Raw genomic sequence first — 23,266 nt, 5'->3', positions numbered from 1 at the left:
CACGTAGGGTTTCAGAATTAGGTGATCTGTCTTGCAGGGAACCATACCTAGTTTTCCACGAAGACAGAGCAGTGTTAAGAACCCTCCCTTCCTTTGTTCCTAAGGTAGTTTTGGCTTTCCACCTGAACCAGGAAATTGTAGTTCCGGTCTTTTCTCCCTCTTTCATTTCGGATTCAGAGTCTATGGAAAAGTTAGACGTGGTTAGGGCTCTCCGCATTTATGTTAAGAGAACTTCTCAAGTGAGGCTTACTGATTCCTTGTTTGTTCTGTATGATGCCAATAAGAGAGGTTGGCCAGCCTCAAAACAGTCCATTGCAAGATGGATTACGGCTACCATTAAGCAAGCTTACATAAAGGCTAACAGTCCGGTGCCAGAGAGACTTACGGCCCATTCCACCAGATCAGTAGGGGCATCATGGGCAGCGAGAAATGGGGCTTCTGCAGATCAACTTTGCAGGGCAGCCACCTGGTCCTCTGTCCACACCTTTACGAAACTTTACCAGTTTAATGTATTTGCCTCTGCGGATGCAAATTTCGCTCGTAGTGCTTTACGAGCGGGGCTTTCAGAGTAGTCCCATCCTTAGGGGGCTGCTTTAGAACGTCCCCATGGTAAGCAGTGTCCCCCAGATGGATGAAAGAGAAAAGAGGATTTATGCACTTACGTTAAATCCGTTTCTCTGATTCCGTCTGGGGGACACTGCGATCCCTCCCTTCTGCTTTTCTTCTGTGTGCTCTTGTTTGACTGCCCTTTTTTTCCTTGGGCTTTTTAATTAACTGAACAAGAGGGGGCAGGGGGATTGTAGAGGGGAGGGGTCTGTCGGTAGTACTAAAAGTTTACTAGTTAGGTGCCAACTCCGAAGCTCCCCTCCACAACCCCATGGTAAGCAGTGTCCCCCAGACGGAATCAGAGAAACGGATTTAACGTACATAAATCCTCTTATCTATAGTCCAAAAATATTTTTCATTTTCCTGCTGCTCTCTAGTGTTAATGCACACATTGTGGTCATTTTAAAAATATCTACTTGCGTGCAGAACAACTTAGTCTATCTGTAATTTTTTTAAAAGCTCCATTCATCCCCTTTCAACATGTGGAAGTCAGGAAAGAGCCATTACAAAATATATAATTTTGTCTTTATATTTGTATTGTGCATTTCACTTCCAGAGCCTTCTTATCAAATTTATTTACTAATACTCTAGAGATACCAGAGCTTAATGCAATGTCATTAATGTGTATGGCCAGGTCCCTCTAAAGAAAATGTGATTGAAGCGGCGAAGAGGTAGCAGACACCACTCTCATGGCAGACACATATCGCATTTATTTCAGCATAAGATTTTCCTTGTACTAAACGCACATAATAAAAAATCTTGAGGATGAGGTGGTGGTAAATGTGTTCAGCACAAAACAGTATAGGGTACAAAAAAGGATGCTATAAGTAGAACTAAATGCTCTGATTTTGTGTCTTGTGTTAAAGGCTGCTCGTTTAGGACTCTTACCTGCAGGCCGGGGGAAGGCTTTATCCATGCAGAGCAGAGGTAGAGGAAGAGGTCGTGGAGGAAGGGGACGTGGATCATTAAATCACATGGTTGTCGATCATCGTCCCAAAACGATATCTGTTGTTGGCTTTTATGAGATGGAAAAAGAAGAGTTGCTGCAACATTTTGCTGTAAGTAATGTTGAAGAAATATATTGTCTATTCAGTGAAGATACAGCAAATCTTTGTAATGTTTTTTTTGTTAAAATATATAAATTTTGCATTAATTCTGTAGTGGCACTAGGCCGTGGGGTATAGAGGCTCCTTCAGGTCTCAGGAACTTTAGTTTAGTCACAATGATTTTTTTTCTCTCTCCTCTGCCACCATCCCATAGTATGCAGTGCTTTTTTGCTAGGCTGCAAAGGCCACGGTTAGTTTGTTTTTGTTTTTTCTTACCACTGGCTTTACGTTTTCAATTTCACATCACAGCCATTTCAATTTAACGCTGCGATGGTCACTCGGAGCAGACAGCCTTACCAGGCTGTCTGAAAACCAAAGTGTGAGGAGGTACTGGTCTCTGTATCCATCTACTGCCGCCTCCTGACGATCATTTCACACAGGGTTGGGTACCTGGGCACCTTCCGGTGACTGCAGCAGCACCAAACCACAGATTGGTGTGTGGCAATAGGTAAGTGTTTCTTCCCTCCAGTCCCGTGAAGGGGGAGGGGCGATCCAAACTGCTGTCTTCCTCTCTGGGGAGCTTACCACTGACCGTTCCCTGGTGCCTACTCAGAAATCAAGGTCAGCTGGTGGTGTACTACAAAAGAAGGCCTGACACTAGGCAGAGATCAGACATTAGGTGTTCAGTGACTTTTTTTTTTTTTTTTTTTTTATACCTGCCTAAATGTCACAAAATTGCCCAGAGGACAGCCTGATGCCTTATGCACAGCTTGAGATTGCCAGCTGTTGAGGACACCCATGGGATCCACTGCTGTTCTGGCAGAACCAGCCTGGGATAGATCCTTTGCATAGTCCATTGAGGAGATCATGCAGCATGTTCAGCTATAAAGGTTGGATGTAACTGAACCTGCAGTAATTGATCCCATGCATCCGAGCATGCGTGGTCTGGTTCCATCAGATACAGCAGCAATGCCTCCAGATGAAAACATTTGGCTGCAGTTTCTTGCGAAGTCGGTGCATGGTCTGGGGGAACATTTCCTCATCATTGAAGTATTCTAGAGAAAACCACCTACGGTGTGTTCTTCCTCAGCTCGGTTGTCTAAGACCACCACCATTCCTAAATTGTGCATCACTTAAGGAGAGTATGAATAGAAAATTTAGACTACCCTGAAATCTAATTATGTAGTAGCTTGTGCCTCTGAGACCTATTTTTGCTGCTGAATGGATCAGTAATGCAATTGTAAAATGGTCTAAAACTTTTGGACCGTTTGCACTTTGAAATGTTTAGGTCTGAATCTGTGACTTTAGTTGATCACATCTGTGAGATGTTTGAGGATTTGGGGGACATGGCTTTGGATGCTTGTCTTATCGGAGCCAGAATTTTGGCTTCCGTTGCCTCAACTCACCTCACCCTTTGGTTTAAGGCTTGGGAGAAAGGCGTGGTGTCTATAAAGACTTTGAGGTTCTTGCCTTTCTCGGGTGATGTTTTTGTTCACCTGCCTGTGAATTTACCTAGAACGAGGGGTCTTTATCTTCACACCTTACATGCTTCCAATAAGAGAGAAAATCATACGCCTGCTCCTTGTGAAGGGTAGCCTAACGGGTAACTGGATTGGTCTGCAGAGAAACTAGCGACCAAGCTTACAAACAGTTTGCATGTTCGGCAGTCAAGTCTCTGCTTCTTTATTGTGATCAGTGGTTCAGATTTTTGTGTAAGTGCATTGCTCCTGGGATATTTCCGGCTCCTGGGATATTTCATTGGTCTTCTCAGATTTACGTTCGGTTCGGATATTTCTTCCATGAAAACTTTTCATGTAGATCAAAAGAAGTGTCGGGCAGTGCAAGGTGCTGTTCACACCTTGCCGTCCACATAATAATTCTGGGTCAGTGGAAAGGGTGTGTGTGGGGTGGGGGGTGTTGTGGTTGAGGCTGGGTTTTATTCAAACCTGTTTTTTGTCCCAAAGCCAAACACGTGATTTCGGCACATTTTGAACCATTCTGAGTTGACAAGTTCAAGGTGGAATCATTGAGATCTGTCATCAATCAAATTGAACGCAACAAGATCCTTGTAGTAAGAATTTTTGACGTTCATGGATACATGTCCCAATGTGGGAGGGTCATAACTGAATTCCCATATTTGCAATTCATTCCCATCCTTTACCGTTTCAAGCTCTTCTTTTGGTCTGACAACTGCTCCATGCATGTCCATGAAGGTTATGGCCGCTCTCTTAAGCAGACCTTGGAGACCCATTTTTGGATTTTCAATTGCCAGAAATTTAATGTAGTCCCATCTCAGGGGCTGGTGTTTATGGGATTGCTGGTTGACACTCGACTGCAGAATGTGTTTCTTCCAGTGGACAAGATGGACTGTTTGCAAAAATTATTAAAGTGTCTATAGGCGTGTCAGTCAGTTCATTTTGCGTAAAAGTTCTGGGTAAGGTGGTCCGAGGCTGTACTGTTTGCAAAATTTAATTTAAGAGAGTTCAAGATGTAAATCGCATTCCTTTGGTGGCTAAGGGACAACAACCTTGTTAAAGGTTTGCCTTTATGCCATGCGGAATTGGACAATTATGACGGATGCCAGCCTGTCAGAGCCGTATCGGATTTCAGTACAATATCACCACCATGGCATATATCTAGCATAAGGGAGGCAAAAAGAGCTCCTTTGCAGTGAAAAAAACAGCAGAATCGTGGAAAATACTTAACAAAATGTTTTCCGAAAAGATCAGCAGCAGTTCATACCAAAGGTGAACAATTGACACAGTGATCATCTCAGCAGGCAGCTAGACATTAAGACAGTAGTGTTTCTGTTCTGCACCAAGGGATCCACATACATTTCTGATGGTCCCATGGGATTTTCATTTGTGTTACTTGTTTTTTGCTGGTGGCTATACTTCACCTTGCCTCAAAAAACAAAAAGTGGGACTCTGGGTGTTGGTGGCACTGGACTAGCTACATGTTAAGAAAGGACTTGCTAACCCAGGAACCATTTTACCATCTGGGTTTAGTGTGACTGGCTTTAAGAATGTGGCAATTGAAGTCATGATCCTTAAGAAAAAGGTGTTTTCTTATTCTGTCCAAGGTGGGATCTAGGAATACTTTGTCAGCAAGAAATTATCAACAGGTTTGGAAGGGCTATGTTTCTTGGGGCGGAAAGTTTCCTACTATTTTTTTCCGTTTTAGATGTAGATGTGAAGTTTCTTACTTGTCTGAGCTGGGTGGGGGTGTCTATCAGATCTCTTTATTTTATTTTTCAAGAGGATAGGGTTTTTCAGATAAAACCAGCTTTACTGTCTGGTGATTACTAAATTCTGCTTATATCAGAACTTTGATTGTAGTTTAGGTCAAAGTCCATCTTCAAAGAAAGAGGAATTTGTTTACTCATTTGATTGTGTTATGGCTTTGTAGGTATACTATATGGACAAAAGTATTCAGACTTGACCATTACACCAACATGGACTGTAATGACATTGTGTTTAAATACATATACTTTAATATGGAGTCCTTTTGCAGCAATAAGTTTCCACTTTTCTTGGAAGGCTTTTCACAAGATGTTGGAGTGTTTTTGTGCGAATTTGTGCCCAATCATTCTGTAGTGCATTTGTTAGGTCAGGCACTGATATTGGGCAACCTGGCTCGCAATCTCTGTTCCAGTTCATCCCAAAAGTATTTGATGGGGTTGGGGTCATGGCTCTGTGCGAGCCAGTCAGGTTGTTCCACAATGAACTCCTCAAACAATGTATTTGTGGTTGTTGCTTTGTGCACTGGGGCACAGTGGTGGTTGAATAGAAAAGGGCCTTTGCGTCAACAGTTTGGGGAAAATGACATTGTCCAAAATGACTTGGCATGCTGAAGCATTAAGATTGCCCTTCACAGGAGCTAAAGTGCCTAGGCCAAACCCTGATAAACAGCCCCATACCATTATTCCTCCTCCTTCACAGTTGGCATAATGCAGTGAGACAGGTAACGTTCTCCCGGCATCCGCCAAACCCATACTCCCCAATCTGACTGCCAAACAGAGATGGATGATTTGTCACTTCACAGAACATGTTTCCACTGCTCCACAGTCCAGTGTCTGTGTGCTTTTACACCACTCCATCCAACGCTAGGCATTGGTCTTGGTGATGTGAGACTTGCATGCAGCTGCTCGGACATGGAAACCCATTCCAATAAGCTCCTGCCGTATAGTTTTTGTGCTTACATTAATGCCAGTGGAAGTTCAGAACTCTTCAGCTATGGAATCAGCAGAGCGTTGACGACTTTTACGCACCATGCGCCTTAACAGTCGTTGACCCTGCTCTGTGATTTACATGGTATTCTGCTTTGTGCCCAAGTTGCTGCTGTTCCTAATGCTTCTGCTTTCTAATAATCACTTAGTTGACTGGCATATCCAGCAGGGATGAAATGTCATGAACCATCTTATTGCAAAGGTGGCATCCTATGACAGAACTACACTTGAATAAACTGAGCTCTTCAAAACAACCAATTTTGTATCTCAAATCTTTGCAAATGGAGACTGCATGGCTAGGTGCTTGATTTTTTTTTTTTTTTTTTTTTTACATCTCTGGCAATGGGTCTGATTGAAACCTCAGTTCAATAGTTAACAGGTGTGACCAAATACTTTTTATCCATATAATGTATATGTTAAGAGGACTTGTGAGTTTTAGGAAAACTGATCTCTTAATTTTCTATGATGGTGACAAAAGTAGTTGTCTTGCCTCTAAATGGACGATGGCTAGGTAGCTTACTTTTGATATGGAGTAAACCTGTTCCTTACATTGTCAAGGCAAGTTTTTTCTAGATCAATGAGTGCTTTGTAGGTGATGCATCTTGGTGCTTTGGCTACACAGCTGTGTCAGGCAGCTGCTTTGATCTAGTTGAACTTTATAAGTGCGTGCACAGAGAACATGTTTTTGCGGCCAAGAATGCCAGATTTGGTAGGTTTGGTGCAGTGCAACTCTGAGTGTACCCACCTGAAGGAGAAGTTAAGTATGTCCCCATAGTCCAGTGTCCAGGATAAATGAGAAAACAGGAGTTGCGTTAAATCCCTTTCCTGGAATTCATTGGGACACATTGTGCTCCCTTCTTGGTTATGCCCTTGTTTGTTCCTTGTGATAAAGGTTCTGTGGGACTTGTTTAGACAAATAACTGAGTTCCTGCTGGATGGAATTATAGAGGAGGGAGAGCAAAAGCGTTGTAAATAATTTTAAAAAGTGGCAGAGTCCTGGAGGACCATCCATGCCCCGTAATCCAGGGTCTCCCAATGGATTCAGAGAAAAGGATTTAGCGAAAGTATATAAAAATCCCATTACATCAGTATCTTACTGCAGTAAGTGTCATCTTGCATACATTTCATGTATGTAAAAACGCTCTACAACTTTTTAATGTAAAATTCTCATTGAAATAATGTTTTAATTTTGTTTTTGGGTTTTTTTTATTGACAGAAATTTGGTGATGTTGATGACTTGAAGGAGGAAGAGTTTCCACCAACCGTTATTTTAACGTTCAAAACAAGGCAAGAGGCTGAAAATGTAAGCGGAGGGAATTAAAGCTCCTATGTTTTGTTATGATATAACAAACTGGCACAGCGTAATTGTAAAGCACTCCTTTTTACATTAGAATATTTATCCTGTTTAATGTGCAGTGCGTACATACATATAGTAGTGAAACCTAGTGCAATGCCATTTTTGTACAAGTGATGCAACAGATCGAAACTGTCCTATCATTAGTGTGAAAATATATCTATATCCGTTTTCATGATCACTAAAGCTGTGGTTTAAGCACTAGAGGGCAGACTTTGAATTTGTACTAAAAAATTCAGACTACAAAACCAGGTAGTAAATTACACCAATCCTAGGGATTGGCTTGGTCTTTGCTTACAGTATGCATTTTGAAGAATGTGCATACCTATTGTAGTTTATTATGTATTTTAAATATCACGTTAAATGTGTATGACTAACCTTTTATGACTCTAGGCAATTATAATTTGTTAACTTTGAACATGATGCAGTAATGATATTGGTAGAAGGAATTCAGTTGCAATATTCTTTACTTGATTGTGCATTGAGACTACTATTAGAAATTAGTTAAATATGATCCCACTATTAGAATTTCTCTTATAACTAGGGAGTTGTGTTCTACTTCTGCTCCCAGAGGCAGAGCACATAACAACCACTCAGTTTGCCTGCTTCCAGTGCTGGAATCCCTTACTCACACCTCTGTGTTCTGCCTCTCCTATGGACCATGTAGACCCACAGCCACTTCTGCTCAGGTAATAATAAACATGCATCTAATTTTAGTTACTGCAGTAACACACAGGTAGTGCTAATGGATGGCCACATCAAAAACTCTGGTAGTTTAGAAGGAGGTCTAAAATTACAATAGGGTAGGCAGTGAAAACAGAAAGCAACATTACCATTTTCAAGAAGGCATCCAGCATAAGATTGTTGTAGACTTCAGCATATGTAACTGAACAGTTATCCAGGGATCACTGCCTGGATATTGCCTCCTGAACAATACAGGAGCAAAGAGATACTGCATGTCACAGGATAGTCTTATTAGCAACTAATTTTCCTGCGGTTATCACCACAGTGTAGATGTGTGCATTTTTTTCTCCATCTGCTAGCTTCTCTCCCATAGTGTGCAACAAGGGATGTACAAATGCTATGTGGCATATTTCAAGAGCAGTATTTTTGAGTCGCATGAGTTAATGGCTAAGATGAGTAGCGGTGGATCACTCACTTTGGTGGTAGTGGGAAAACTTAAGCTCATTCTGACCCATTGCTACACAGAATTAATCCCAGGTGATGCCAGGGTAAGCCCAGTGTCTTGAGTCTATTCACCTTCTAATTCGGATACCAGTCCTTGATGGATATGTGTGGAAATCAAGTGTTGTAGTCAGCACTCATTGTAAATCCTTTTGAGAATGGGACCTTGATTCAGTCAATCACTGAACTTTTCAGAAAGCTTGGTGGGCTTCTAGCTTTGCACCTTCACTTCCCTACAGATTAGCATTTTGGACTGATCTATGAAAGACCAAAACGGAGGATGCTGCCGACGACAGTCCAGCCACCTACTTGGAATTTGATTAATCGCTCTTTCACACCGACCACTGCCTTATCAGAGCTGAACTCTGCACTCTCTATTCTTTTAAGGAAACGGAACAACAGACTTACCTTCTTTCCCCAGGGCTGGTTTTTCTAGAGAATTTGATGTTGAAGGGCTGGGAAGACCCAGACAAACTGCTTTGTCATGCTCTATCCTGGAGACCTTTATACCTTCTCTCAGGAACAGGGGTCGGCAACATTTTTCTATACCACCACTAAAAAATTTCCGCTTCAACCACCGGTGCATGTATTAGTTATTTTATTATTATGATCGTAATGGGACCAACAAAAAATGTTCATGTTATGGCACACAATATTGTCCTCACATCATCATGCTTCACTAAAGTATTTTTTTCTGATCACATCCCATCGCTAATTCACTATTCTATCCATCCTCGGTCATGAAACTGTGTTGGAATTATTAATCTTATTAGCAAATGTAACCCGGTAATGATTGATTTTGAAGTAGAGGCAGGTATATTAGTCTAAATGTTACTCCTGTTACTGCTTTCTATATGCACACCATCCCTCCAGATCTATGCACACATCTTCAGCTCTCCACACGCATTTGAGACATGCACATTCTGCTTAACAGATAAGCATGTATTCCTATTGACAATTACTTTGAGATATCCCTCACCAGAGAAGGGAAAAATGAGTAGTTTGTATCCTTTCCTTAGAGCAGGGGTCAGGGAACTTTTTTTTACCTTTTACCCCCAAATATATTTAGATACCCCAACGTTACCCCCTTGATTTTAAAGGAAGGAAATCATATATTAATTATTGGAATTCAACATTTTATTGAATCTATTCAAAATTTCTTTGAAAGCTTCAACTTCAAGTTTTGGAGAAATGATGTTGCTTCATTTTTGATACGCGAGCATCAATATTGGGGCATTTTGATGTCTGAGCAATTTGGATACAGTCTTCAGCGTCTAATCGATTTCTCTGCTTTGTTTTTATGTTCGTTAGAGTGGAAAATCCTTGTTCGCAAAGGTAGGTTGTTGCAAAAGGCAGCAACTTTTTGACTGCCTCCTCATGTGCAATTTTGAATGCATTTGCAGCTGTTGACATCCAAAAATGACAGATCTGCTTTGTTTTCAAATGCAATATGTGCTTCATTATTGCATCGAAGCTTAAGATGTCTCTGCCAACCCTTGAGGCTCTTCTGGTACAACAGCAATTTCACATTTAAAGGGATCTACAATCCAACTGACGGCATGTGAATCGGCAGCACTACCCCAGGAATTTCATTTTTTACCCCATTTGGGGTAATTTACCCCTGTTCCCTGACCACTGCCTTAGAGGGTACAGGGAGAAAGACCAGCTCGCCCAGGAATGCTCTTTTTCTTTTCCACTCTGCTCCTCTTATTGCTGCCATTGTCATGCAGAGCTAGTGGAGAAATGAGGTCCGTTATCTTGCAGTGTCCTGCCTCCTTGGAGAAGTGGCATATATTCCACCATCTGTGACCACATGCAGCTTTTGAAAGGATTGATCCATTGTGTCTATTTTTCTTTGTGTTGAACTTATGTCTGACTTTTATACTACAGAAGTGCAGTTACATAGCTTTTCAAATGTCCAAAGCAAGACACTCTGCTGTGAGTAACAGCAAGGTGCACGAACACCGAATCTGGCTCCAGAGATAATTACATATGTACATTGGCAGGGAGACAGATCATGTTTGAGGTATACATTGAACTACAAACAAGGCCTGCCTTTTTGGTAGTCCATGCACAACAAGTTACATGCAGTGGTACAGGATGAAATGCAGAAGTTCACTGAAATTATTTTCCCCTTCTATTTCTTTTTATGCAAAGGTATTGGTGATTTCAAATAAAACGATCACATGAAAATTGTCGGTGTGCTCTGACATTTTGTGTCTTAAGAAATTCAGCTTTATTATGTAAAAAAACAAAATAGCAGATGGGATAGGAACAGGCTGTTTTTTCTTCACCTTATCTCCTGTCTGTTTTTCGGTGATGTGGAAAACTATGTGCTAATGTAATGGTTTGCCTGTTGCAGTGCTGGAAGCCAGTATATTCGAGCTCCATACGCAAACATTTAGAAATTGTTACTTTTAGTTTCAGATGTGTTTTTCTGTATATATTTTGGTATTGTTTAATTGAATAATAATTTCTTTCTGGTTAAATTAGGCTGCTAACCAAGGTTCAAAATTTAAAGGTCGAAAACTTATAGTGTGCTGGCACAAACCGAAGACGCCTTCCATAACCACAGGAATGGAGGAGGAAGAGCCCAAGGAAGAGGTATAACCAATGTATAGCTGAGACATAAGTGTTTCTGCTCTTTAGATTCCCTGCTGAATATGTAAACATCATAAAAAGGAGACGCCACAGTTTTTTTGCGTACTCCATCAAATGTACTTGGTGATCATTGGAGGGAAGATATATTTACATGGAGGTTTATTTTCCATTTGTTCATTAAACATATGGGCCCTCTGTGAGGCTGAAGTGAAAGGAACCCCCGGACAATATGCTTCAAGTTTCCACAATAATATTACAAATGGTAAAATATTTGGCAATTTTTTGAACAAAACATCTGACATAAAAGCTCCCGTTTTAACTGTATATATCTTTTATTATTTTTACACTTGTAATTTATTTACAACAGCTTCCTATGCATGTAAAAGGTACCCCTGCTGCCAGCAGTTACAATCTAGTGTTTTTAAGATCAAAGCTTTATTTTCCCAAAGTAGTGTATACTTGTTTACAATGCCTGCAATGTTTAACTTCAGTTTCTTATTTTTTTTTATTATTTTTTTTACCATAATCAAATTAAGCAAATTTATATTATTGACCTTGTATAAGGCTGTAGCAATAACCCAAATTATTTATCGTACACACTAGCATTTAAATCGCTGCTTGCAATTCTTATTGACTGTTATTGGTAATGTCACGTGCTCTCATAATTTGTTACAGGGCCTGAATGTAAAAAACATTTTAATGTTTTTCTAACATGCAGTTTGTACCCATGATTATTTTGAAGGTACTAATTAGATGCTCCCACTACATATTTTCTGTCCATTGGTTCACACACACAACCACTAAGCCTTGCCTATACCAACATTTCTTTCATTTTTGCTGTGGTAGAAACTACATTGACTTTTTGTAAATTGTTTTTGTCACGTCTTACATTTAAACCCAGAAATATGGAACGTGAAGTAAAAACCTGTGCTTCAGATGTAGTTCTATATCTTGTTACTACTCGTTCTTTGGCTCCATGTGGGTCTTTTATGCTGTTCCCCATTTAGCTTTTTGTAGGGTCTGCGTAACGGAAAGAAGAGGGTTTCTGTTAGAATAAAGGCAAGGCTCGTGAACGAGGCCCATCTCCGTTTTAGAACCAATGTCCTATATTACACAAATGTCCAGTTACAATATCTGGATCCTAAACTTGAGGTTTTTTTTGCGTTTGATCGATACTCATTGGCTGCTTTATTAGGTACACCTTTCTAGTACTAGGTAGGACCCACCCCCTTTTGCCCCTAGAACAGCCTGAATTCTTAGAGGCATGGATTCAACAAGGTGCTGGACAACATTCCTTAGAGATTCTGCTCCATGTTGATGTGATAACATCACACAGTTGCTGCAGATTTTTGTCTGCTGCACATTTATGCTGTGAATTTCCCTATCCACCACATCCCAGAGGTGCTCTATTGGATTGAGATTTGGTGACTGTGGGGGCCATTGTAGTACAGTGAACTCATGTTTATGGAACCAGCTTGTGCTTTGTAACATTTCCCATTATCCTGCTTGGAAGGAGCCATTAGAAGATGGATAGCTAGGTATTGTTGCTGACCAAGTGCATCCCTTTATGCCCACAGACTAGGGCATTTAAAAGCTCAGTTGGTATTGAGAGGGTTAATGTGTGCCAAGAAAAAATTCCCCTCAACATTACACCACCAGCCTGCACTGTTGGCACAAAGCAGGAAGGATCCATGGATTCATAGTTATGCTAAATTCTGACCCTACCATCTGCATGCAGCAGCAGAGATAAAGATTTGTCAGACCAGTATTCAAGTGACTAGTTTTGGTGAACCTGTGCCCACTGTAAACTTAGTTTCTCTTTCATCCGGTCTGGGGGACACTGCTTACCATGGGTTGTGGAGGGGAGCTTGGGAGTTGGCACCTAACTAGTTAAACTTTAGTACTGCTGACAGACCCCTCCCCTCTACAATCCCCCTGCCTCTTCCTGTTCAGTTTTTTTTTTTAGGTGCCCTGGAGTTGGGCAGTGTTTTTTAGTACTAGTGTAAATTTAAGAAATTTTATTTTTTTCTTTAATTGTTTCTATTTTTTCACAGGTGGCAGCGCTGGAGTGTGTTCTACTATAGAGAACACACTCACAGCAGGGCAGCGCAGGCATTCCCCTGTCAGATGAGCCAGCGGCTCTCACTGACAGGGACTGGAGGAAAAGGAGATGGGTGCCTGATTGAGGAGTGACAAGCGGTCAGGGACCGCTGCACTCCTCTAGCCTCCCCGATAACCGGCGCTGCCATTACAGGCATAGAGCGCCGGTTATCGGATACTTAAGACGCCGGCGGCCATCTTGGTTTTCGTCAGGCAGCGCTGAAAGGAGGAAGGGGGCCCCCAAGATTCCCCCCTCATACATAGGGGGGGGGGGGGGGGGGGGCGTCGGATATCTTCCGCTGCGGAGACCTCTGTCCTAGAGGTATCCGCTACTCTGCCACGCTTAAAGCAAGGTTTTTATTTGGAACCTTTTTTGATAAGAATATCGCCAAAATGGAAGGGGGGGAGCTAAAACATAGAGTTCCCCCCTCCTTGCTGAGAGAGATGGTCTTTCTTAAGGTTCTGGCGCCAGCAGAAGCCTGGGAAGAGGAACAGAGCTGAGGGAGAAAGCACAGGACTGCTGTTGGACTTCTCCCCCTTATGGCCCTTGGGCTAAGTATCAGCTTTAATTAAACACATTTCTGATGTTCTAATACTGGGCTAGCAGGTTTACATTATAGTCTCCTAATAGCCTAAATATTTTATGGTGTTTAAATTTACAAGTACAACTTTTAGAAAAATATATCAGTTGATTTACTTGTTATTCACTCTGTTCCTTCCATACTTTATTCTTGCTCTCTCTCTTCTCTCTATCTGTTTATTCAGCTAGATTGATAATTTTGTCTGTGAGCTTGGTGTGCCTTCCTTTATAAAAATGACAGATAAGGGAAAGGGCCCTATAGCAAAATATTTCACATGTTCCAAATGTCATGTAAAATTACCTTGTGGCCAAAAGGACCCTTTGGCGCTCTGCACTGCATGCGAAGCAGGGGTTCCCACTGCGCAAACCCAGCAGGTTACAGCCCCACCGATGGAGGAACCGCCCTGGGTGGCCTCCCTGACAGTCGGTTACCTCTTTAGCTCAGATGGTGTTTCAATCAAATCAGTTGCTATCTACTGTGGCAACTTCGGTGGCTAGTAATGCTAATACGCAGTTAGACCTCACGGTTTCCTCAGGCTCTAGCGGTTCGAGTTTGCCGGGACCTTCATCATTACAGACTGACCCAGCCCCTGTTGCTACAGATCCGGCATGGTCTACAGCCTTTATAAAGGGTTTGAACAAGCTTAACCAGTTGCTTGATTCCTCTAATATCCCGCCTGCTAAAAGAAAGAGGCCTAGATCTGTTAATCCCCTTATGGTCCTTTCAGACTCTGAGGAAGAGGGAGAAATTTATTCGGATCCTGACCAAGGTCATTCCTCGGAACAGGGAGAGTATCCTAATAGCCAATTTATTAATGATTTGGTTTTAGTGGTAAGACAGGCGCTGGATCTCACAGAGCCGGAGGATATTACTCCCACAGACAGAAGTCTCTTTAAAAAGGCCAAAAGGAAGGCCAGCCGTTTCCCCCCCTTCCGCAGAACTTGAAGATATTGCTGAAGGGGCATGGAAACAACCTGAGAAAAGGTTCTCTATCCCCAAAAGGTTTTCTTCCCTGTATCCCTTACAGGAGGAAGAAGTGGTTCGCTGGGAGAGTATTCCCAAGGTAGACATCCCTATTGCTCGCTTGGCAAAACATACTTTACTTCCAGCTCCTGGTTCAGCGTCCCTTCCGGACGCCAATGACCGCAAGGTTGAATCCTAGCTCAAATCCATATTTGCGGCTGCGGGTTCTGCCTTCAGACCTATGTTTGCCTCAGCCTGGGTTGCTAGAGCCATGGAGGTATGGGCAGACCAGCTGGCAGAGGCCTTACAGGACTCCGAATTTCTTCCCCTAGCTTTGCATTTAAAGGAGGCTTCGGGATATCTTTATGAGGCGGCCCAGAACTCAGCGGCGGTTTCCTCTTCCATTCAGGCGGCCTCTATTTCAGCAAGGAGGACGCTTTGGCTGAAATCCTGGGAAGGTGATGCGGAATCAAAAAGGTCCGTTGAAACTATCCCCTTTTCTGCAGCAGGTTTGTTCGGCCCGGAATTAGATACCCTTATTTCCCAGGCAACGGGGGGCAAGAGCACTTCCTTGCCAGTATATTCTAACAGGAGCCGCGCCCCGAGGGGCAGCTCTTTCCGTCAGCCCTTTCGTGGGACCTCCTTCCATAGGGGACAATCTTTTAGAGGCAGACAATCAAATTCCCGAGGCTCCTCTACCAGGGGGAGGTCCTCGTTTGCAACGAAGCGCCAGGCCTCCAAGACCCAGGAGAAGCCTGCGTCCTGACGACCACCCTGTACCGCAGGGGGCGCCAGTGGGGGGACGTCTGTTTCAGGAACAGTGGGCAGCGTCTTCCCAAGATCCTTGGATTCGGGGAATTATTTCAGAAGGGTACAGGATAGTCCTACTGGGCCCGGCTCCACAGCGTTTCTTCCAGACCCCGCTACCCCGAGATCCATCAAGAAGACAGGCTATACAGGATTGTGTCACTTCTCTTCTGCTTCAGAAGGTCATCTGCAGAGTTCCAGATTGCCAGAGAGGGAGGGGTTTTTATTCCAACCTGTTCCTAGTCAGGAAGCCGGACGGCTCCTTTCGTCCCATCCTAAACTTAAAGGGCCTCAATGTTCACTTAAGGGTGGACAGATTTCGGATGGAATCTCTAAGGTCAGTAATAAACGGCCTAGAGAACGATCAGTTCATGGCGTCCATAGATATAAAGGACGCATACCTCCATGTTCCCATTTGGATCCACCATCAATCCCTTCTCAGATTCTCGGTGGGAACATTCCACTACCAGTTTCGGGCCCTCCCCTTCGGCCTCTCTACAGCGCCAAGGGTCTTCACGAAGATTATGTCGATAATGGCAGCATGTCTTCACCTGCAGGGAGTTCAGGTCGTTCCTTATTTGGACGACCTACTCATCAAGGCTTCCACAGAGAATTGCCTACGTCATCACTTATCCCCCACCCTGGCGGTTCTCGAGGGCCATGTATGGCTGATTCAAAAAAATCCCAGATGGTTCCGTGTCAGCGCATGGTTTTCCTGGGACTCATCATGGACACCAGCAAACAAAGGGTGTTTCTCCCAGAAGAGAAGATCAGCTCTATTCAGACTGTAACTACTCAGGTTTTGTCTTCTCCCAGCCCCTCAATGCACTTGTGCATGAGGCTACTCGGAAAGATGGTGGCCTCCTTCGAGACCATTCCCTTCGGTCGAGCCCATTCTCGATGTTTCCAGTGGGATCTATTGTCAAAGTGGTCAGGATCACACCTACACCTGGAACTTCAGAAGATCTCTCTATCTCAGAGGGCGAGAGAATCTCTTCAGTGGTGGCTGTTTCAGGATCACATGAATGTGGGCAGATCCTTCGCACCATGGTCGTGGATCATAGCCACGACGGACGCCAGCCTGAAAGGCTGGGGGGTGGTAATCCTGCACCTCCGACTCCAGGGACGTTGGTCAGTTCAGGAATCAACCCTATCAATAAATGTATTGGAATTGAAGGCCATTCTCTTGGCCCTCTGGGGAGCACAGTTCCTTCTTCAGGGCCACCGGGTCAGAATTCAGTCCGACAATGCCACGGCCGTGGCATATGTCAACAGACAAGGAGGAACCAGGAGTGCAGCGGCTATGGATATTGCAGCCCAAATATTGGTTTGGGCAGAGGAATATGTTCCGGCAATATCAGCAGTTTTCATTCCAGGAATAGAAAACTGGGAGGCGGTCTATCTAAGTCGAAACCAGATGATGCAGGGGAGTGGTCACTCCACCCGGAAGTCTTCCAGTCTCTGGTTCACAAGTGTGGTCTTCCGGACATAGACCTCATGGCCTCCAGACACAACAGGAAGGGTTACAGGTTTTACACAAGGGCAAGAGATCCCTTAGCGCTGGCAGTGGATGTCATGACAATGTCATGGGAATTCAAAATGGGATACCTGTTTCCTCCGATTCCCATGCTTCCTCGCGTCCTCAGACGAGTACGGCAGGGCCTTCTGCCAGTAATTCAAGTAGCTCCCTCTTGGCCGCGCCGAGTATGGTACGCAGACATAATATCTATGGCGGAAGGACCGGTATTCCGCCTTCCGTATCGAGACGACCTTCTTCTGCAGGGTCCATTCCATTACCAGAATTTACCTCAGCTCAATTTAACGGCATGGCTGTTGAAGCCAGCCTCTGGAGGGCTAGAGGTTTTTCTTCCACTGTAGTACACACAATGATGCGAGCTAGGAAGCCAGTTTCATCTCGCATCTATCACCGGATTTGGAAGGCCTACATTAGATGGTGCGAAAATAGGACGTGCCACTCGTCCTCCTTTCGTCTCCCTCGTCTGTTAGCTTTCCTTCAGGGTGGCCTGGAAGCAGGCCTTAGATTAGGTTCCCTAAAGGTCCAGGTATCGGCACTTTCAGTATTTTTCCATATGAAATTAGCTGATTTGCCAGATATTAGGACTTTTTTACAGGGAGTCTTGCATATTCAGCCTCCCTATGTTCCTCCTACAGCTCCATGGGATCTCAACATGGTACTGGATACGCTCAAGGGGCCTCCTTTTGAGCCATTGAGCAGTGCAGATTTAAAGTTGTTGACCTGGAAGGTCCTTTTTCTTTTGGCTATCGCATCAGCTCGTAGAGTTTCAGAATTAGGAGCCCTGTCCTGTCTGTACCATTTTTGGTTTTCCACGAGGACAGAGCGGTGTTGAGGACCCTTCCTTCTTTTGTCCCAAAAATAGTTTCGGCTTTGCATCTTAACCAGGAAATTGTAGTTCCGTTTTTTTCATCTTCTTCCCATGCGGATCAACAATCTATGGAAAAGTTAGATGTGGTTAGAGCTCTCCGCATTTATGTTAAAAGAACTTCCCAGATTAGACGTACTGACTCTGTTTGTCCTTTATGACGCTAATAAGAGAGGCTGGCCAGCCTCAAAACAATCAATCGCAAGATGGATTACGTCTACCATCAGACAAGCATATATAAAGGCTAACCGTCCTGTGCCGGAGAGACTTGCAGCCCATTCCACCAGATCGGTAGTGGCTTCGTGGGCAGCAAGGAATGGAGTTTCTGCAGACCAGCTTTGCAGGGCAGCCACCTGGTCCTCTGTCCACACCTTTACAAAATTTTATCAGTTTAATGTTTTTGCATCAGCTGATGCGGATTTCGCTCGTAATGCTTTACGAGCGGGATTTTCAGAGTAGTCCCACCCTTAGGGGGCTGCTTTAGAACGTCCCCATGGTAAGCAGTGTCCCCCAGACCGGATGAAAGAGAAAAGAGGATTTATGTACTTACGTTAAATCCGTTTCTCTGATTCCGTCTGGGGGACACTGCGATCCCTCCCTTCTATTTTTCTTCAGTGTGCTCTTGTTTGACTGCCCTTTTTATCCTTGGGCTTTTTAAAACTAACTGAACAGGAAGAGGCAGGGGGATTGTAGAGGGGAGGGGTCTGTCAGCAGTACTAAAGTTTAACTAGTTAGGTGCCAACTCCCAAGCTCCCCTCCACAACCAATGGTAAGCAGTGTCCCCCAGACAGAATCAGAGAAACGGATTTAACGTAAGTACATAAATCCTCTTTTCCTAATCTTTGCTAATTGGAGTGGAACCTTGTGTGGTCGTCTGCTGCTGGAGCCCATCCACTTCAAGGTTCCAACTTGCTGTGTTCAGAGATGCTCGGTATACCACTGTTGTAATGCATGGTTATTTGTGTTGGTCGCATTTCTGTCAACTTGAACCAGACTGGGCTATACTCCACTAACCTCTCTAACAGTGCTTTTCACCCATGTATCTGCCACTTACAGAATGTTTGTTTGTTTTGTGCATCTTGCTTTGTAAACTCTAGCGACTGTTCTGTGTGAAAATCCAAGGAGATGAGCAGTTTTTGAGATGCTCAAACCACAACATCTTGCACAAACAATAATTGTTCCATAGTCGAAGTCACTTAGCTCATATTTCTTCCCCATTGTGGTGTTTAGTCTGTACACAGCAACTGAACCTCTTGACTATGTCCGCATACTTCTTTGCGTTGAGTTGCTGCCACATGATTGGCTGATTAGATATACGGGCAGGTGTACCTAATAAAATAGATTGCAATCTGCTGTCTTAATTTCATACCTCCCTAAGGCTGCTTGCCTTGCAGTTTAGACAAATTTGTTTCTTGTCATCTATGGTTTTGTGCCAAAATGCCAGTCTAATACATTCCTATTTTATATTTTTTTAAGGAGGTAGTGACAACAGACCCTTTTCTTCATGAAGATGATGATGAGGATGAGGACGAAGACGAATCTCGCTCCTGGCGAAGATGAAAGCACCAATAAAAAACTGTACATAGAAGTTAATTTTTAAGGAGTGTTTACTGCCCTTTTTTTTTTTTTTACCATAATATGAGTAAGGAAGAAAAAGTAAACACAAATGAGCCAATTTTTTTTTTCTCTCCTCGTCACAGGAAGTAAATATCTTGATTGTGTAAATCATTGAATTTGATGCTTTTCTATGAAAGCCAAAGGCTAGAGACTTTGTTCTTGTGTTTATTTTTTTTTCCAGTGTGATTTATTGTTTTTTTGTTTTGTTTTTTTAAAACATGGTCCTACATGGAAAGTAGTGAGAAATATTTTTGAAAGTCTTTAAGAGTCATAGTTTTATTTTTTAAATGTCTAGAAATCTACCAATCTTACACAGATTTTTTCACTAACAAAAGTATTTATGTTAAACTACTTGTATTGTTGCCCAGGTATTCCAATTAATTTAACCCTGCAAATCAATTGCCACTGTTAGGATTTATCTGTGCTTGGGGTGTGCATTTAAGTGAACAATTCATTGACAGGAAAACATTAAAGTGCCCTAAAAACCCAAGCCCACACATCTTTGCTTTCCCACGCAGCCAAGGCATTTGGAGCCGAAGATGACACATTTGCTTTAATGAAGACGAACTTGTGCCTAATATGGCTTTCTGCATTGTGTTAAAGGCTTGCATCATCAGCCACCCTGTCTACTTGAGACCTTTTGATTGTCATGTACAGTGTTTCCCAAATCCAATCCTCTGGTACCCTAACAGTGCTCGATTGCCATATCCCCTTGTGGGAGCACAGGTGTAGTCATTACTGACTGAAATATTTTGAAAGATCCACAGGTTGTACTAATTATGTCACTTGTCATCGGGAAAATCTGCACTGTTAGGGGTCCCCTGAGGACTGGGTTTAGGAAACACTGTTCAAGTACAACTTCTTCAATAGACAAGCAAACTAGCCAAAATATGTGTTTAAAGTATCGCCTTAACCTTGCTGTTTGCGATCTCAGCGTAGTGATCTGTTGCCAGAAGTACAACTGCACAAGTGGAAGATGTGGGACATTGAGATAACTTTGTAGTTGACTACATGACTGGATAGTTCAGATGTATTTCTTTTCATGTACATGTGATTTGAAAAACGGGTGATCAACAGATGAAGACCCTAAACACATGTTTATCCTGTTGTGTGCCAGTTAGTTTCTGGGATTTCAGTAGCTCCACAATTCTTTTTGGCCATAGTGTGTTCTACCTATATCAATAAAGAGCTAGGTTTATTCAGAATGTGTTTTTATTTAGAACTGGAACTATGCACTCTTTGCTTAAATATGCATAGTGTCTCTTACTGTTGCATTAATAAGCTCCATTACCAAGTTGAATAGAAGGGCCTGTTTGTTAAATCTGCTTAATGACTTTGCAAAGTGATCCTACAGCTATGTAGTGATGTGAGTTCCCAAATTTTGTGAAAAGTTTAAGAATGCAAGTGCTCCAATTTGTGTTAAGTTTCAGAATATTCCCCACGCTACCATAGTATTTTTTTTATTTTTTTTTTCCTTGTATCCACCCATGTTCATAAAGATAACTTTAATGCATACATTGTTTTCAAGAATGGAGTTGCTTGGGGGGCTGTAGATATAACCAACTGCCCAGTCCTCTTCTGTAATGGTGACTGCATAACTGTTTCGTGCTTGATGTTGAGACCTTTATACATGATAAAAGACCAGGGATGGTGGAGACAAGATTTATATATTATGTACAGATGTTTTCTTAAGGTGTATAATTTTGTACATAACTTTCTCCTTTCTGTGTACTAAGATTACAATTGAATAGATGCCTGAAAATGTTTTATTTTTGTACCAAGGATGGTGAGAAAGAAGACCAAACGTTTGAAAGACTAAAAGCAGCATGTTTGACTTTTTTTTACTACCTACAACTGCACCAATCTAAAGCTTAGTCACAAAGAATTATACAGAATTTTCAGAATTAATGGTGAACACTCATAGGCTTTCGAATATTAAAACAACCAAACTATAAGATCTGTACTGTAGAATACTGAACATGCATGCTTACGCAACACGCTTACACAAGGCACAAGTCTCTTGGTCTTCAGCCAAACCATCTTACTATATTTTATTTCTGTGAATTTGTTGACCGTGGCAGTTTTGTAAGGATTGGCAGAAAGACCTAGGAGTAGATTTACTAAGACTTCTAAAAAGGAAAAGTGGAGGTGTTGCAGCAACCAATCCGATTCTAGACTGTGATGATAGCTAGAATCTGGTTGCTCCAATTTTGCGGATTAGAAATTTTAGTAAATCTACCCCTGAACTTGATTTTAATGGTATGTACGTGTAGTTTTCAAGTGACTGAAAAATCAGATTAGATTATTATTATTTTCTGCATTTTTTTTTTCCCCCCCGCACTTTCCTTTTTTTTTTATTCTTTATCTGCCTGTATGATGATAAATTGCCATTTCCACCAATGATTTTTAAAGAGCTGCCCCTATTTAATTGCATATTTATAGCAATTTGTTTTACAGTTCAACTTCTGTGGTACATTTACTGTCCATAGCAATGAAATTGTAAACTGTGTGGTATGTATGGTCCTATTTACAACAAAAAGTGTACCTTAGGCCATTCAAGCAAATTGGGCATAAAATTAAATGGACTGCCACTTACCAATTTGTGATTACCACTATTACAATTTAGAGTGCCTTATTTGAAATGCACTGTTTTGCAACTGTATTTTCCAACTTCACTTACCTTACTGTAGGCTATGTCTGGATAATACAAAGTTTGTACCTCAAGTAGAAAATGGGGTAACTTCCAGTCAGATGGCAGCACTTTCCTTAAAGGGTTTGATAGTTAATGCACTGTTCTTGCCACAAGAAAGTGGAACCCTTTTATTACTATTTTCCCTAGACTTCAGTAAGTTTATAAGGGTACTATGTGAAAACCAATTTAAAATGATATTCTTGGAACAGGTTTAAACATTAACATTTAGTACTATACCTATGATGATCTGTAGTAATGTATAAATCTGCTAAGTGACTGGCGCATACAAAACACAAGGGCCTTACTTTATACAAATGAAAAGGACTTATATGGTTTTTCACTATATACAAACACTGGTGTGCACACTAAATCCATGAGCATAATACATGAACACAAATCAGCCATAGAGATTTTGTGAAAAGGATCATGGGGGGGTAGGGTTTGGTTCTTCTGATGTACAGTATACTTGTATTATAGTTTTTATAATATGGTGAACTTGTGTCATAGTAAAATAGGCAATATTGTTGAATTTCTAACTGTTTATACATTTAAAATCATCCTATGTAATGTTTGTTTTATTGATTTACAAGCTGAATTTCCTAAAGCATGTTTACTTTTGCAATAAAGAAACATGGTTCAGTGGTTCAAAACCAAAACAAAAGTAACAATAATGAAAAAAAAATAATCAATCAAAAAAAAAAAAAAGAATAAAAAAAATCCATAGACATCCTACAAGCTCTATGAATTCGGAACTCTTGAGAACCACTCCAGAACGTTTACAGCTAAACATGTGTTGTGTCACTTTATTGGGATTGGGTGGAGGTATGCATTTAGATTTATTTTGTTTGCCGTAGTGGGGGGTGGAGGAAAACTTTGAAACTGGGGTACTTTATTCCTCGAATATACTTTGTTCAGATTTTGTGGCAAAAATGCCTTACTGTGATGAGGGATTTTTTTTCTTTTGATATTGCAAAAAAATATTTCTCTTTTGTGGGGAACACTGCAACAATGGTGTATAGTAGGTGGTCCTGGAGTTGGGGACACCTGGGACTGCTCCACCCCTACTGTGCCCCCCCCCCCCTTC

The 23,266-nt window shown here is 42.1% G+C and overlaps 1 protein-coding gene across 3 annotated transcripts in view; it reads left to right on the top strand.

The window, feature by feature from the left end:
• RBM27 (RNA binding motif protein 27) overlaps nt 1-22,969 on the top strand; it is a 78,326-nt gene extending 55,357 nt beyond the window's left edge. For all 3 annotated transcript variants that reach the window (XM_075209673.1, XM_075209674.1, XM_075209672.1), the window contains 4 exons: nt 1,473-1,664; nt 7,097-7,183; nt 10,913-11,023; nt 19,350-22,969. In XM_075209673.1, the coding sequence (XP_075065774.1) occupies nt 1,473-1,664; nt 7,097-7,183; nt 10,913-11,023; nt 19,350-19,433 (474 nt within the window). In that variant the 3' untranslated portion in view covers nt 19,434-22,969. The remainder of the gene's footprint in view (nt 1-1,472; nt 1,665-7,096; nt 7,184-10,912; nt 11,024-19,349) is intronic.
• Nucleotides 22,970-23,266: the final 297 nt, after the last annotated feature.

The sequence above is a fragment of the Mixophyes fleayi genome, chromosome 4 (genome assembly GCF_038048845.1).
Source record: "Mixophyes fleayi isolate aMixFle1 chromosome 4, aMixFle1.hap1, whole genome shotgun sequence".
Taxonomy (NCBI): domain Eukaryota; kingdom Metazoa; phylum Chordata; class Amphibia; order Anura; family Limnodynastidae; genus Mixophyes; species Mixophyes fleayi.
The sequence above is the reverse complement of the archived record's forward strand: the minus strand, read 5'-3'. Positions and strand labels throughout refer to the sequence as shown.